This window comes from Zosterops lateralis, assembly GCF_965231275.1.
Source record: "Zosterops lateralis genome assembly, chromosome: 5".
Classification (NCBI taxonomy): domain Eukaryota; kingdom Metazoa; phylum Chordata; class Aves; order Passeriformes; family Zosteropidae; genus Zosterops; species Zosterops lateralis.
Genome location: NC_139766.1, coordinates 43,260,454 through 43,275,228, shown reverse-complemented (window position 1 = coordinate 43,275,228; position 14,775 = coordinate 43,260,454). Strand labels below are relative to the sequence as shown.

General features: G+C 38.5%; 1 protein-coding gene across 1 annotated transcript in view; it reads left to right on the top strand.

Moving 5' to 3' along the window:
- The window catches only part of LOC310909783 (putative RNA-binding protein 46), a gene marked incomplete at its 5' end in the record, with an annotated part of 28,792 nt that extends 14,848 nt beyond the window's left edge, over nt 1-13,944 (top strand). Inside the window, 5 exons of the mRNA XM_083861964.1 lie at nt 3,046-3,207; nt 6,806-7,273; nt 8,258-9,040; nt 13,080-13,139; nt 13,854-13,944. Coding sequence (XP_083718090.1) covers nt 3,046-3,207; nt 6,806-7,273; nt 8,258-9,040; nt 13,080-13,139; nt 13,854-13,879 — 1,499 coding nt within the window. The 3' untranslated portion in view covers nt 13,880-13,944. The remainder of the gene's footprint in view (nt 1-3,045; nt 3,208-6,805; nt 7,274-8,257; nt 9,041-13,079; nt 13,140-13,853) is intronic.
- Between the last annotated feature and the right edge of the window lie 831 nt (nt 13,945-14,775).

The following is a 14,775-nucleotide window of genomic DNA, read 5'->3' as shown; positions in this document are numbered from 1 at the left end:
TCTGCTTTAGTAATAAGTGCAGTTGAGCATGTAAACCTGAGGAAAAGGGAGAGGGAGGAGTTTTTGGTGAATGTATACTGGTTTTGAAAGACTTTAATTTGCTAGATGGGGGAAACAGGCCTCAACATTATGATAACAACTTGAAGAACTTGCAAGCTAATCCCACATTCCCTATTAACCCTGATACATCCAATATGTGCCTTGCTACATGAGCCCTAAGGATGGGCTCCCTGTGATGGGAATGGTGACAGAACTCCAACCCAACTCGTTTGGCAAGTGGATGTAGTTGTTGTGAAGCCTCTGGGGTTCATTTCTAAGAGACTGAAATATTAACAGGGATTGAAACTAGACATATCTTCTCCCAGACAACCAGCGACAGGACAAGAGGACGTAGCCTTGAGTTGCACCCAGGGGAGGTTTGTGTCGGACATTAGGAAGGATTCCCTTACAGAAGGGATGATTAAATATTGGAATGGACTGCCTGGGGAGGTGGTCAAGTCACCATCGCTGTGTAAGACAGGAGGCAGCACTCAGTGCCACAGTCTAGTGGACATGATGGTGTTGGGTTGTAGGCTGGATGTGACTTTTTCAGAGGTCTTTTCCAACGTCATTGATTCAGTGATATTTCCCTTTTATATTACAGGCCAACGCAGTCCTCCACAAGGAACTAAACACTCCCTTAAAGCTCGAGTACACGCCAGAGCACATCCCAAAAGCCCAAATATGCCATTTCGGAGGAGATAAAAGCCTAAGGATGCAAAAAATACAGCAGCTAGGTTGTGAAAGCGGTGAAGGAGCTGGCAGCAGTTAGGAACGGAGGGCTCAAGGAGCGCCTGAGGGCTCAGGCAGCGCCGCGCGCCCGCCCTGAGGGCAGGAGCAGCGCGCGCCCGCCCCAACGGCTCCAGCGGCAGCCGCGCCGCGCGCGCGCCGGGCACGTCCCTCACCCAACCGTCGCCCGCTTTAAAGGGGGCTCGCGTGCCGGGCACGCTCACCCCGCCGCGATTGGCCAGCACGGCCTGTCAATTGTGTCCGCGCCCGCCCTCCGCGCCCGCTGATTGGCCGGGCGGGTTGAGAGCGAGGGAAAGCTGTGGCCGCGGGGCCGGCCGGGCGCATGAGGCGCTGAGAGCGCCGGCGGCTGGGCACCGCTCGGTGGCGTCCGGCTCCCGACGGAACAGCGGGGAGTCATGCCGTGGCCTCGCCTGCCTGGGGATAGTGGTGCGTTCGGGGTCCTCGCCGTGCCGTGGGGAAAAGCCGAGGCAGCGCTATGAGGGATGAAGCGGTGTGGAGAAAGAAAGGGGCCTTGATGTGCGAGTCGGCGGGAGAAGCGCAGGGAGATTCCGGGGGGTCTTGAGTTTATTCTCTTGCTTTACTGTCCCCACATGCAGTCGTCCCTCTTAGCGTCTGTGGCGTTTGTGCTCGGGGAGCATTACTTGCCTGCATGGGCCTCTCGTAGCTCCTCAGGGCCGCCCGCGGTGCCCGTCTGGTGTCCGCCTGCTGCCCGTGCAGGTAACGACCTTCTGCCCCGGTGTTTAAACTCACCGGGACAAAGGGAAAACCGGTTTGCCCCTCCCTCGCTCCAGCTGCGTTGTCATCTCTATACTTTGTTTGGCTTGAAGCTGTCAAAAGATTTCCTAATTAGAGGATCTCTGTGCGGCTGGTAGGTTGTGCAGCACAGTAAGTGTAATAACTTGCTGAAAGGAGATGGGACACCATTTCTAGCAGATGGGAGCCGCACTATTACTGCTCATGCCTGACAGGCGCTTTTTTTTTTTTTTTTTTTTTTTTTTTTTTTTTTTTTTTTTTTTCTTTTGTGCTCTGCCCCGCTTTTCCGGAATCTCCTTTTGATGAAGCCAGGAGTTTTGTTAAATATTTGTCTTTTTTAAGTGCCTTGTGACACATGTAATTTAAACTTCTCAAGAGTGGTTGCTTGCATGGATTCCTGTCCCAAAATGAATACTGGGTTGATGAAAAGACAAAAAAACCCAACAAAACAAAAAAACACCTCCACCAAAAGTCTTTTCCCTAAAGTGAGAAAAATTACTCTTAACAGTATTCTAATTAAAGGATTTGTGGAGTCTGTTAGAAAGTCATGTATAGGCTGTTGTGGAGAAAAATGGGCTTAGAAACAGTAATTACATTGATTCAAAGTACATTTGAAATGACAAAGCTGGGGCAGGAGTGGGAGAATAAGCCCCACCTCTGGATAATAATATCATTGCATAACATCCATAAATGTAGTAGGGGAACAGGCACTTCATCACTCCATAAATTTAGTCTATAATATATTTTAAAGCTTCTGTTTTGTTCAGCAACTAATAGTGGGTTGTCAAGAAATGCTCGTGTGATCTTTAAGCTGTTTTAAAATGTTCTTCTTATAAAAACTTAACTGGTGATGTCTCAGGACATTGTCTTTGGAGTCTAAGCCTGAAGACAAAGCTGAAAATATAAGGGGCACCTTTATTTTTCTGGTGATGACTTTTTGGGCAGCGTTTCTTGAGAAGAAGTGGCACAGCACTTGGACATGGCATTTGGACAAAGGATTGAAGCGATGAAAAAAGATTGCTTGCCTAAGTAGACCTTAGGGCAGAAAATATTGGGAAAAGAATAAATGAGTTGGAGAAGGAAAAGGAAGCCATGAAAGAAGCATCTTGAGATTTTTTTTGAGATCTTGGCATGCCAGAGAAATAGGAGCTAGGGCAGCAGCAACCATATTGATAAAGTTTAGTTTTTGAAATTGTGAACATGGATAAAGCCATGAAAATCGGGATCCCAGAGGTGGGATTATTCCAAACCCTTAGTTTTGCCAGACAGTTCTGCCTAATTTTATTTTATATTGGTATTAATTAAATTATTAATGTTCATGCATTCTTTGAGTTCTTTATAATAACTGGGCATGGACTTAAGGTGTTTCTTCAGTATTTTAGTACTAAAATACAATTTTGCAAAAAGTTGCAGAAAATAGGCCAGTATAGCCTGAGTAGTTTCTGTCTGCATGTAACAACTTAAAATTTGCTGAATGAGAATATTTACGATGTTCTGTTCAAGCTGTCGCAGATATGCACGAGGAGAATAAAGCTGCGGCTAATGGATGCAGCAAAATCCGAAGGGGTGCTCAAAATGGGGCTGCTTTACTTGCCCTGATGGAGAAGACTGGATACAGCATGGTTCAGCAAAATGGGCAGAGAAAATTTGGTGGTCCTCCACCAGGTAAGCGTTTCTTTTGAGATTTCTTTTGAGACTGAAAATTGGTGTAACTTTATGTTGTGTATCTTGACAACGACCACTAGTAGAAGCCTAAGGAAACAGTGTAAGAAGCACAACACATATGGGGAGGGTCCTGCTGTGTTTTACAGTTTCCAGCAAATTAAGATCTCTTGAGCTACACTGTGTTGAACATTTGCTTTTGGTGGACTTAAAAAGTCACAGCTTTAAAACCACCTAAAATTGACAGGTAGCAGAACAAATGTGGAGGTCACAAAGCCAAGTGTGTTCCATATGGCTAAGAACACCCTTAGGGACACAGAAGGGAAAAACAAGTTGGTGGTAGTGGCATAACCTAGCTCGTGTCTTCTCTTACCCCTTACACTTGCATCGGCCAAAGCATTTTTTTTTTTTTTTTTAAATAAACTTTTGTTCTCTGTGAGAGCACCAGTGAAGATTAACTCATTTTGTTTTCAGAGTTGATGATAAAATATTTCTTTTATTTGGAATAATTTTCCAGTGTTGTTGGCATCAGCAGTGTACAAGAATTTTGCTACTAAGCCCTGTTGTATGACATGGAATACAGTAACTCTTCTTTCTGAATCAGATTATGCACTTAGACAGAAAGAAGGAATATTCTTTGTGCTGCTCTTTCCCTTCATTCTCACTTGTGGTCTGTGATCCTCTGGCTTTATAAGTTATGCTCATAAGCATGAGCTTTATTTACATATTGCTAGATGTAGTTGAAGTTAGAGCTGCATCAAAATTATTTCTCTGGAATTTTTTCTGTCTTAAATTTTGTCTGTACTTTCCCTAAGCCTATGTAAAATAGCAAAAGGAAACCCTGTGAAACTGTTTTAAAAATGGCACTGGAGAAAGAACTGCAGGGCATTACTAACTTCAGCTTTTTCTTAAATTATTGTACATCTTTTACGGAATAATTTATTTTAGTTAGAACATTAGATGGTATTAAGTGTGTTTGTTTAGCAAAGCTAGTTTTATTAATATTTTCTGAAACTAGATAGGTTTGACAAGGTGTCTCTTCCATCAGTCTGTTGATTGACATCAGGTATATATCTTTCCTTCAAATCTTCATGTATTTTCATAGAACATTGAAAATACTTTTTTTTTTTTAGGCTGGAAGTTACCCTAAGTTGCTATAAATGGCTCTAAGCCAGATGAGACTTAAATGTTTGAGATGACTTGTAGGAAATTACAATATCTTTTTAAATGAAGGGTATCACTGTGAATTTTGCTTCAGATGTGATTTGTATAAGCTTTTGTTTCTGTCAAAGGATAGTCTCAGTGCCAGCTCTGTTCTCTGCAGATGTGGCTGAGAATTGCCCTAAAAATTACAGGTTTTTATCTGGCACAGTTCTTGTTTAGTGTATGCCACTTGTGAAAAACGTGTCTGTAGAGTGTTTAAAGAAAAAAGATGAAAGTGAATTTTCATAGTTTTATGTCTGCTGCCATCTAAGCAGTGGGGTCAGTGATGTTACTAGGCATGTGAGCCATTAGAATGACATGGAAGTTGAAGATGGCATGGACACTAACAGTGGGAGGATTATCACTGATGTTGATTGAACTGCAGAAATAGCTGCAAAAATAGGAGTCTCGTTTTCTATTGTCCAGCAATTAATCAAGTACCCAATCTGGTCAGTTACTTGTGGAATGATTTTGACTAATTTTCCATGTTTGCTCTGCTAAGTACATGTCCCACCTTGGCAAATGTGGCAAAGACCAGTTTTCTTTAAGTCAGAGGCTGATTCCAGCTGGCAGTAATGTGTTTTACTGCTGAGTTACTATGAAGCTTTAAAATTAGAAGTTTTTTGGGGTTTTTTTTTGTGGTAGATGGCTTTTACTTACTGAGAATCACTGTTCAAGCAGTTACTGGGCTGAGAAAGACGGTAAAAGTTTGTCTAGTTAATAAATAAATAAAGGTTATTTAATTTCATGACTCCTGCTCAATTTTTTCTCGATTGAGGTGTGCAGTTGCCTTTGTCTTTGGAGCTCCTAAATAGTATACAGTTGGTTTATTGTTTTTACATGGGAAGGCCTTGGCACGATGTGAGTGATGGCAGAACTACCCTGCAAATGTTGTTAGCTGCTATGTCCAGTCAGACCTCAGCTGAAGTGGTCAGAGATGTTTATAAAGGTGAAAATGATAAAAATGTGGAATGCTGAACGGAACAGAGGCAAGCTTTTTCCTGGTAAAGTCATGGCAGTGTGACTCCAAATGCATGTCAATTCTGATGCCTCCTTAGCTTCCCTGTGTGCCATGTAGTTCTTTCTGTACAGTTTATAGATGAAAACTGATTCTGTGAGAAGGCAAAAATCTCTCAATGCTGTTAATTTTTTTCACAAGTAAATTACAGGCTCTCTGACAATACATTAAGAAAAAAGTGCTAATTACAAAATCATCTAAATACCATTTATTCTGAACTTCAGACCAAAGTACATTATTTAATTATCTTTTTGTCTTTACTTGTCAAGAGTAATTATCTTTTCACCTTGCCTTGTTATGCTTTGTCATTTCATACTAACGTTTACTAAGTTTTGCGTTGTTTTTTTTCTGCCATTTTGTACTCGTTGCTTTTTCTCCTGTAGAAAACCTTTCTTGTCAAAAACTTAAGAATAAGCTTTTAGTTATGACTTGAGTGTCTGCCTTTGAACATTCTACCTGAGTTGTTTGTCTAATTTTCAAAAAGAAACAAACCCAAACAAACATTTTTAAAATTTTTATTATTATTATTTTGGGAAAATGGAGTGCCATATTTGAAGACCATAACAAAATAATGTTAAAATGCATAAATACAGCAGCTTTCCATTATCTGTTGAACGCATCTTGCAGTATATATGGCAGAGATAGAAAAGAATGTTTGAATGTCCTTGGCTTAAGGAGAGAAGCATAGATGTTCTGCAGCTTTCAGATGTCAACCAAAGACTGACTTGTTCTGTGGATTTTTTTTTTCCTTCTTTTTTTTCCTACCATCCACTACTGCTTGTGAAAACTCTGGTCTGTTTTTAGAGTAAAAATGTTGCATCTTTTTGGCTGTTGCAGAAAGTTTGGCTCTGTATCTACTTTCCTTAGGGAGTCTTGTTTTATTGGATGAATGAAGGTGGAAGCAAAATGTTTGGACTTTTTGAATGATATCAAGGAAGAAAAAAAATGTGCTGCACTGGGGACCCTTAACAAAATTTATAAAAATACGGCCAAGAATTGCAGAGAAACATTTTGTAACTTTAAAGCATTGTAGTAGAAAATAAAACTGAAATTCTTACCTAGGTATCTTTCTTAGGTATATCAGTTTTATTAATAACTGAAATAAAATTGTAAGGGGCATAAAATGATTGGCATAGAGACTCTTGGTAAACCTGTCAGTGTTTTTGATAAACAGGTTCGGTGTACAGAAATGCAAAGGGTGTTTCTGGCTTTTTTAAAATTATTTTTATTTTTGTTTAAACATAAAAGAAATAAGATGCAATAGGTGAGAATGTACTAGCTTTCAGTTGAGACCAAAAATAAAATAACTGCAACATTTGAACTGTGTGTGAGGGAAACGTGCATTTGTACTAAGATTGCTGTTGGACAATTTATTTCAAGGTTGGGAAGGTCCTCCACCACCTCGTGGATGTGAAGTTTTTGTGGGTAAGATTCCTCGTGATATGTATGAAGATGAACTAGTTCCTGTTTTCGAGAGAGCTGGGAAGATCTATGAGCTCAGACTGATGATGGAATTCAGTGGTGAGAACCGAGGCTATGCTTTTGTGATGTACACCACTAAAGAGGAAGCCCAGCTGGCTATCAAGATTCTTAATAATTATGAAATTCGTCCAGGGAAGTTTATCGGTGTCTGCGTAAGCTTGGACAACTGCAGACTGTTTATTGGAGCAATTCCTAAAGATAAGAAGAAAGAAGAAATCCTGAATGAAATGAAAAAAGTTACAGAAGGAGTGGTGGATGTCATTGTCTATCCAAATGCCACTGACAAAACTAAGAATCGTGGCTTTGCCTTTGTAGAATATGAATCTCACAGAGCAGCTGCAATGGCTAGAAGACGACTAATCCCAGGTAAAACTGTTTGTAATTAAACTTAATTTTTATGGGGAGGATCTGTTTCCATATTGCGAGGAGCTGAGATGGTGGATCATCCCTGTTTTTTATTCTTTAAGATGTTTTGAGACTTAAAAAACAAAACTGCAGTGTTGCCTTTTGCCTAAGGATGATTTTATTTTTTTTATATTCTGTTGTTGTGGGTTTTTTAACTTGTTTTTAAAGAAGCTGTATTTTAAGTAGTTCTGACAATTAAAAAATAGACATCAGTTTTATGTAATTTAGCTATTTACACCAATATGTATTTGCATGGCCACCCATTCAGTTTTCATTTACATGCACAAGGCTTTGCACTCAAATTCTCTTAAAAGTGAGCTTAGAAAGGATAATGCCTTGAATGTACCCTGTATTTTCTGTGGGTTGTCATGAGTGATGTTATTTTCATCACTGGGGAATATGTGAATGTTTCATATTTAAAAGATACCAAAAGGTAGGTCTTTAGTATTTTACTAGAAAATAATTTTGAAAAATGAAGAAAATAAATAAGCAAAAGTGTACGATGGGTTGTCATGAGTAACAAAGCAGGTTGAGTTCTGTAATTTCTTTTAGTTTTGGTTCTGGCATCTGCTGCAACATAGAGTAAGGGTTGTGCTAGAGATAGACATTTAGATTGCTATTTCCAGGTGTTGCCCATGCTTTTAAAAGTGGTAATAAGTTAAATACATTACTTTCAGTCTCCTTTTGTGTCTGTGTATATGTGCATGTCACAAAGTCTTTGTTTTGACAGCTTACGGTGCTTAATGAACCCAAAGGTGACTGAACACTTGTCATTTTTACAGAGTCTCATTTACTTTAACAATTTTAAATAACTTAAGTAGATGCAGGCAACAAAACCCAGTTTCTTGTGGTGTGCATCACGTTTCCTTTTTGTAGAGCTAGGTGATAAGAATGATTCTGCTTTCCATTGCATGTTTCTTATTATATAATTCTTCTTTGCTGTAGGAACGTTCCAGCCCTGGGGTCATACTATTCAAGTAGACTGGGCAGATCCTGAGAAAGTAGTTGATGAAGAAACTATGCAGAGAGTTAAAGTATTGTACGTGAGAAATCTAATGATATCTACTACAGAGGACAAAATTAAAGCTGAATTCAACAAGTTCAAACCAGGAGTGGTTGAACGTGTAAAGAAGTTGAGGGACTATGCTTTTGTTCATTTTTTCCACCGTGAAGATGCAGTTGCTGCTATGTCCGTAATGAATGGAAAGTGCATTGATGGAGCCAGTATTGAGGTAACGCTGGCAAAGCCAGTTAACAAAGAAAGTTCTTGGAAGCAACATTTTAATGGTCAGATAAGTCCCAGTTCTGAAAATCTTTTAGGGTTTCCTAACAAAGAAGATGGTACTCAAAAACCCTTGGGGAAACCAGCAAGTCTTTCAGTTCGTCTTAATGGTCAGCACAGTCCAGCCCCCCCTGAAGTGGAAAGAAGTACGTACCCCATTTTTCCAGGAATAAAGCTTACTCCAATTAGCATGTATTCTTTAAAGCTGAGTCACTTCAGTTCTGCAGTAATGCATCTGGATTATTTTTGCCATAAAAATAGCTGGGCACCACCAGAATACTGCTTGTATTCAACCACGAGTCAGGATGGGAAGGTACTCTTGGTGTACAAGGTGCTTATTTCTAGTATTGCAGATGATTCCCAGAGTTACTTCATGCCAGAAAAACTCTGTACAACAGTAGAAGATGCAAAGGAATTGGCAGCACAGTTCACACTTTTACATCTAGGTAAGCATAAACATTTTTGATTATATATGAAGAACTGAAGCTAGAAAAGTTACTTTTAAATTGTTCTTGGTATACATATCTTGGTGCATGTGTGTATTTTCTATAAAGTAGTCTGCAGAAATTGAGTCTGACCATTAGATAAGAGTACTGAGGAAACACTGTAAATATCAAAGTCAGTCCAATGCCAGGATCATTTTTGCTTACATTTATCTACTGGAGTGATGTATAAGGAAGAATTAGATGACAGGTAAGTAGATTAGGTTTGAGGTCCTCTGAGAGGATTATGGTGCTGGAAATCTATTTGAAAGTCTGTGTTCTAGCATTTCCTTTATACATGTTGCAGTTTTTAACATCAGAATACAACTACTAGAAGAGGAAAGTTTTTATATTATAAAATTGGGGTGGGGGAGGATGGGGACGTTGGGATTTTTTTTTTTTTTTTTTTTTTTTTTTTTTTTTTTTTTTTTTTTTTTGTTGGTTGAGTTCTTTCCCTCACTTGTTCTGGTTTTTGGTAAATTGGAAAAGTGGTTGCAGTACACTCTTATAGCAGTGTTGCCATTCTTCTCTTCCTGATACTGCTACTTAGCACTTGTTCTGCAGGTCTCTTGAGATGGTGAGATTTCTCCTTTGGATGAGTTCATAGCAGACTTATTTCAGGCTTGACCATGATGACTTTTTGCAGTGCATGACTAAAATGTAAACGAGCTTTTTCTCCTTGCTCGTGTTCTTTCTTCTCCTGTGGTTTGGATTTGGCCTGGCCAGAAGGTCTTAGAGGAAGAACCTCTGAAGCACAAAGCCTTATACATTGTCTCCACTTCAGCGGTGCTTCAGGAGGTGGTGCTTTCAGATGGCCAAAGTGATTTTGAATAATAAATGGCTAAGTATCTGTGTCTGGTTTTGTACACAAAGCATTTGACTAGTTGAGTGTCTATTTCCATATTTTTCTGGCTAGGAAAATTAGGGGCACACCTTTATAATCCATGTAATCCTGAACACAAAAGATAAAATGGTACTAAGCTCAAAACAGTGGTGTGAGGCTCTCCTTAAAAAGAAGAATAAAGACAGTTGCAGGTCTTGTGCTTGACCATATATACCTGCTTCTTTCATTACCTAAAGTTATTTTCTCTCCTGTACTTCTCTGGGAAAGAATCAAGGGAATAATTAAAGTTAGATTAAGAGTGATTATTCACAGCTGTGGGCAAATCCTGAATGAAGACTGAAAAAAAATGAAGAAAGTACGTTGAGATTTTTGTCTTCTCAGTTATAATTACAAGTGCTATAGGGAAAAGGTTTTAAAGTGGATTTAAATTAATAGTGTTCTAAAGCTTTTTAGCATTTGATTGTGCCATGTAATCACAGTTAATGTGAATTGGTATTTAGCAGAATTCCGAAACACCAGGTTTGTTTTTTGACAGCTGTCTGCCTAATGGCCTAGTGCTAGTAATGCTGTCTTTTTATCTTTGAATAACACTTTTTTTTTTTCTTTTCATGGCCACTGTGCATTCTGGTTTGTGAGGATTTGGGCCTGCAAAGAGCATACAGAGCCCTGATTTGAAGCAAACATACAAGGCTGGCTTGAAAGATACACATCTTTCATATTGATTAAAAACCCACTTTTTGATGCTGGCATTGTTGTGATGCTGAAACATAGCCCCAAGGAGTCTAAAAGTACAATTTCTTTTCCCTGTCTAATCTAAAGAAGTTGTTTCTGTTCCAGTTTAATGTATATTCTGTGTTGAAAGAAATATCTACAGGTAAAGAAGAGTTGCTAGATGTGACAGAATCCTTCCTTCTCATGGAGGTGTTGTGTGGCTTGACGTGTTGAGTAAAGCTGGTGCTGCTGATGGATGTATGGGCTGTGGTTTTTCTTTGGGGTTTGGGGGTCTGTCTGGGTTTTTTTTTGGTTTTTTTTTTTGTTTTTTTTTTGATAATTAGCAGTGATTTGAGAAAAGTCTGAGTGTGTTTGTTGGAACAAACTTCCTATAAACATGAGTGTACAAAGGTGACATAGGGACTAATTCTTTCTGGTAAGTAACTTCTCTTACAGGAACCTATTTTTTTTGGTCGCTTAATTTTTGATGATGTGTACAGGTTGAGTTCTGCTGTTTTTTTCTTTTTAAAGCATATAACTAGTCTAAGGTAAGTAAATGAGAAAAGGCTGCTTTGATTAATAATCTCAAGGCATTCTGCCTTTTTTCCTTTTTTTGTATTTCTTCACACATTACAGAATACTTGGTTTTTACACAAGTTTATATAGTACTGGTACACAGCAGTCCTGAGCAGGCAGCAGTACAACAACTAACCACTTGGTGTCACCTGAATATTTTGAAAGTGATGGTTCTTAGAAAACACAGAAGTATGCTGTCAGGGAAAGATTAATTGAGAAATATTTTAATGTTACTAGATAAATTTCCAGCAGATCAAGGGAGTGAAAACATTCAGGCTTGGCTAAAGGTGTGAAAATGCCATGTCTGGGTGTCCATTTGTGAGAAGGGAGCCGAGCTGCCTGTTGAAATTTCAGGTGAATGTTGTCAGGGAAGAGCAGGAGGATAGGGAACGGAATAGGGAAACCTGAATGTCCTGTATAAGAATTAATACTGCTACCATTAATTTGAATTGCATTTCAGCACAAATAAGTCTGTGCCTTAGAAGTTACACAACACCTTAATGTCAATTGCAAAATGGTGCTTGGCTGTTAAATGTGGCATCCAGTTGGAAAAACATGTAAGGCTTCTTACTCCTGCCTGTGCTGGAGGCTGGCTAAATGTGAGGCAGCTTCAGTTCTGAGACTGTAGTTGTGTACTTTGCACACTCTTGATGTTCCACCTGTGGTCCAGGGCAATCTGAGTGCAGAGTCAATCCCAAAATTGGAGGTGTTGTTATGATTTGGGTCCTTTGCATTGGTAACACAGGTTTATAGCTTATGCAATCAAACTGGCTCATCCACACGTCTTCAAAGTACAGACAGAGGAAAATGTGAAATTGCATAGATGGGAATTGTTGGAGAACTCCCACCTCCCTTTCTTTAGTAAGAATAAACATCTGAAGCCTGGAAAAGCAGAGCCTTCTTTTGAAAACGGTTGGTTGGTTGGTTTGTTTTCACTTGTTTCTGGTGGAATTCCACTGGTTTAAGGAAATACCAGAACATGTCAGAACCTATTTCTAGTCCTTAAGATAACACTGTTACAGCAAAGGCTGAGTCCTGGGAAATTCTCTCCCTACTGAGTTCAGCTTAGAGGTGATGGGGGAAAATGAGAGAAGTTTCAGTAAAGTTTCCTGTTTCAGAGATCTGCCAGGTTTTAAACAGGTATTCCACTATAGGGTATTTGCATTTCACATGTGGTATTTCATGTTACATCTCCCTGAGACACGTTTTATGAAATTATTTTTCTAGGCAGAAGGGAATATTTTAAAGTATTTATAAGAAAAATATACTGTTAAATCTTCAAGAAGAAGCCTTTTAATAACTAACTATAACACATAAATAATAGTTTCCTTCCAGTTCCCCACATATAAGTTTTATAGTAAATGGTCCTTAAATAGGTGGACATTGTATCTTATTACTATGAATTCACTTGTTTAAACATCTTGAATACTGCATGCAGCAGCAATTTATAAGTCACAGATAAAACTTTTAAACCTAGTTCAAGAGTCTGTATTTAGCATCTGTGTCTCAGAACAAATGTATCTGCAGATTGCTCTTTTAGATTTTGGACATCAAAACTAAAGGTCAAGTGAGATGGTTTTCATGTTTTGTTGTAGGAATTTGCTTTACTTAAACATTGCCTTGGTTTGCTTTATCAAAATTAATTATATTGCACTTGGAACAATTAACACCCACAAATTGTAAGATGTTTGAAAAAATACAGAAGTTGCTGCCATTGTTTAGAAAATAGAGATGATAAGTGGTAATTCATGGTTTGGGGGGTTTTAGTGATCTTTAGAAAGGCTCTGAATGTATAAGAAGTTTTTTAGCAGTATGAATTTAGAAGTCTGAAATATTTATTAGATGAGTTACACGTAATGGTTTTTCTTGCAGCCCCTGAGCAAGCATATATAACATTGCTGTCTCTGAATGCAGCATGGTGGGATAGTAAAGGTGAGTAAGCCTCTCAGGATTGTTCATTGTTCATTTTTGCCCTCTCAAAAACATTGTCTTAGCTGCACTGTTTGTACTGTTTGTTAGAGAAGTTGTGCTTTCCCCACAGACAGAGCTCTAAGAAGGCTTGTAGAGGTTCTCTGTTGCTTTTTTCTAAAGGAGACCATACCTCTACTGCACTGTACGTGCTGAATGGATCACACAGTCTGATGTTTTTGTTGGTTGTGCAGCACAAAGGAAGGTTACAGGTCACACCTAAAATGACAGTCATTTTTCAGGCAGTTATTAATTATTTGCCTTTCCAATGATCTAATTATCTAATAATCTAACAATGATCTAATATGCACCTGAAAGTTGTCTGCATTAATATTTTGCATTCAGTGAAAGTGAAACAAAGGGTTATTATTTTGAAATTCAGTTAAAATTGTGTGATTATATATATGAGAAAATGTGTTCAGTACCAAAGAATGGGGGTCTCTTAAAACTGTAAGGCTCTTAGGAAAAAAATCCATTTGCGCAGTTGACTAAACAGTTTCTTAATTATTTTGAGGTAGTGTTAATGCTGCAGAGGAAAGGGAAGAACACAGCATTAGATGCTTTAATTACACCATTGTCTTAAGAACTTAACAGTTAAGTTAACATCTTGAAATGGATAATGCAGTATGTTTGCTGAAATCAAACTCTTTCATCCCCCTTCCCTTTCTCTTTCTACAGTGAACTGTACACCCTACTTGGTTTGAATTTCCCTGAAGAAGAGAAGTTTGGAATTTATTGCTTTGGATCTTGTCATGAAAGGAAAAAGAACACCCCGCTGATACAAAATTACTGGAAATTCACATTCCATGTTTATTGATGAATAATTCTTCAATGCATGTGTATTAAGCATTTCGATTTAAAGATTAGTGAAATTGAATGTTAAATTGTTTTGGTTAGTTTAATTAAATTTGGGTTTTAAAAGATAATTTGTTTAAAAGATTTTTATTACCTGTGATAGTCTATACAGCAGTAATTTATATTTAGTGTTGAAACAATTTGCCACAATTCCTACTCTTATATTTTCACACAGAATCTTTACACCTTCTATTGTGTGTAATAAATCTTAAACAAATGTTAAGAAAACCCACCAACAAAACAATAAACACCATTCTGGCACCCTTGCCTTTTCATACATAAACATGCACAATATGAAACATCAATACCATCCTCAAGTTTGCTTCCATTAACTTGATGCAAAATTTTATAGTAAGAATATGTCCAATAAAATCTTTGCTTCTGATATAGCAGTACATCAATGGAAACCTGGTATTTTGAAGGACTTTACATCAGTGTACCATCAGGCTACATTGCTGTAGTCATAACACTGAGGTTCAATACCTTAGTAATTCTTGGAGGCAAAAACAGGCAAAAGAAAATCTTGACAGATGCAGATTATACATGTATTTTTATGTGCAACTCAGTCGGTTGTTTTTCCTGTTGTTAGCGCCTCTTTGTTGGGACACACATGTGCTTTCATATTCATAGAGGCTTTACTTTTGTCCAGGCTCTCCCTTGAAACTAGCACCTGTGCTTGCCTGTGGTAGCCATGTGGAACAGCAGCTTGCTCACTTTCTAATCAGGCCACGTTCTTCTTAAAAAA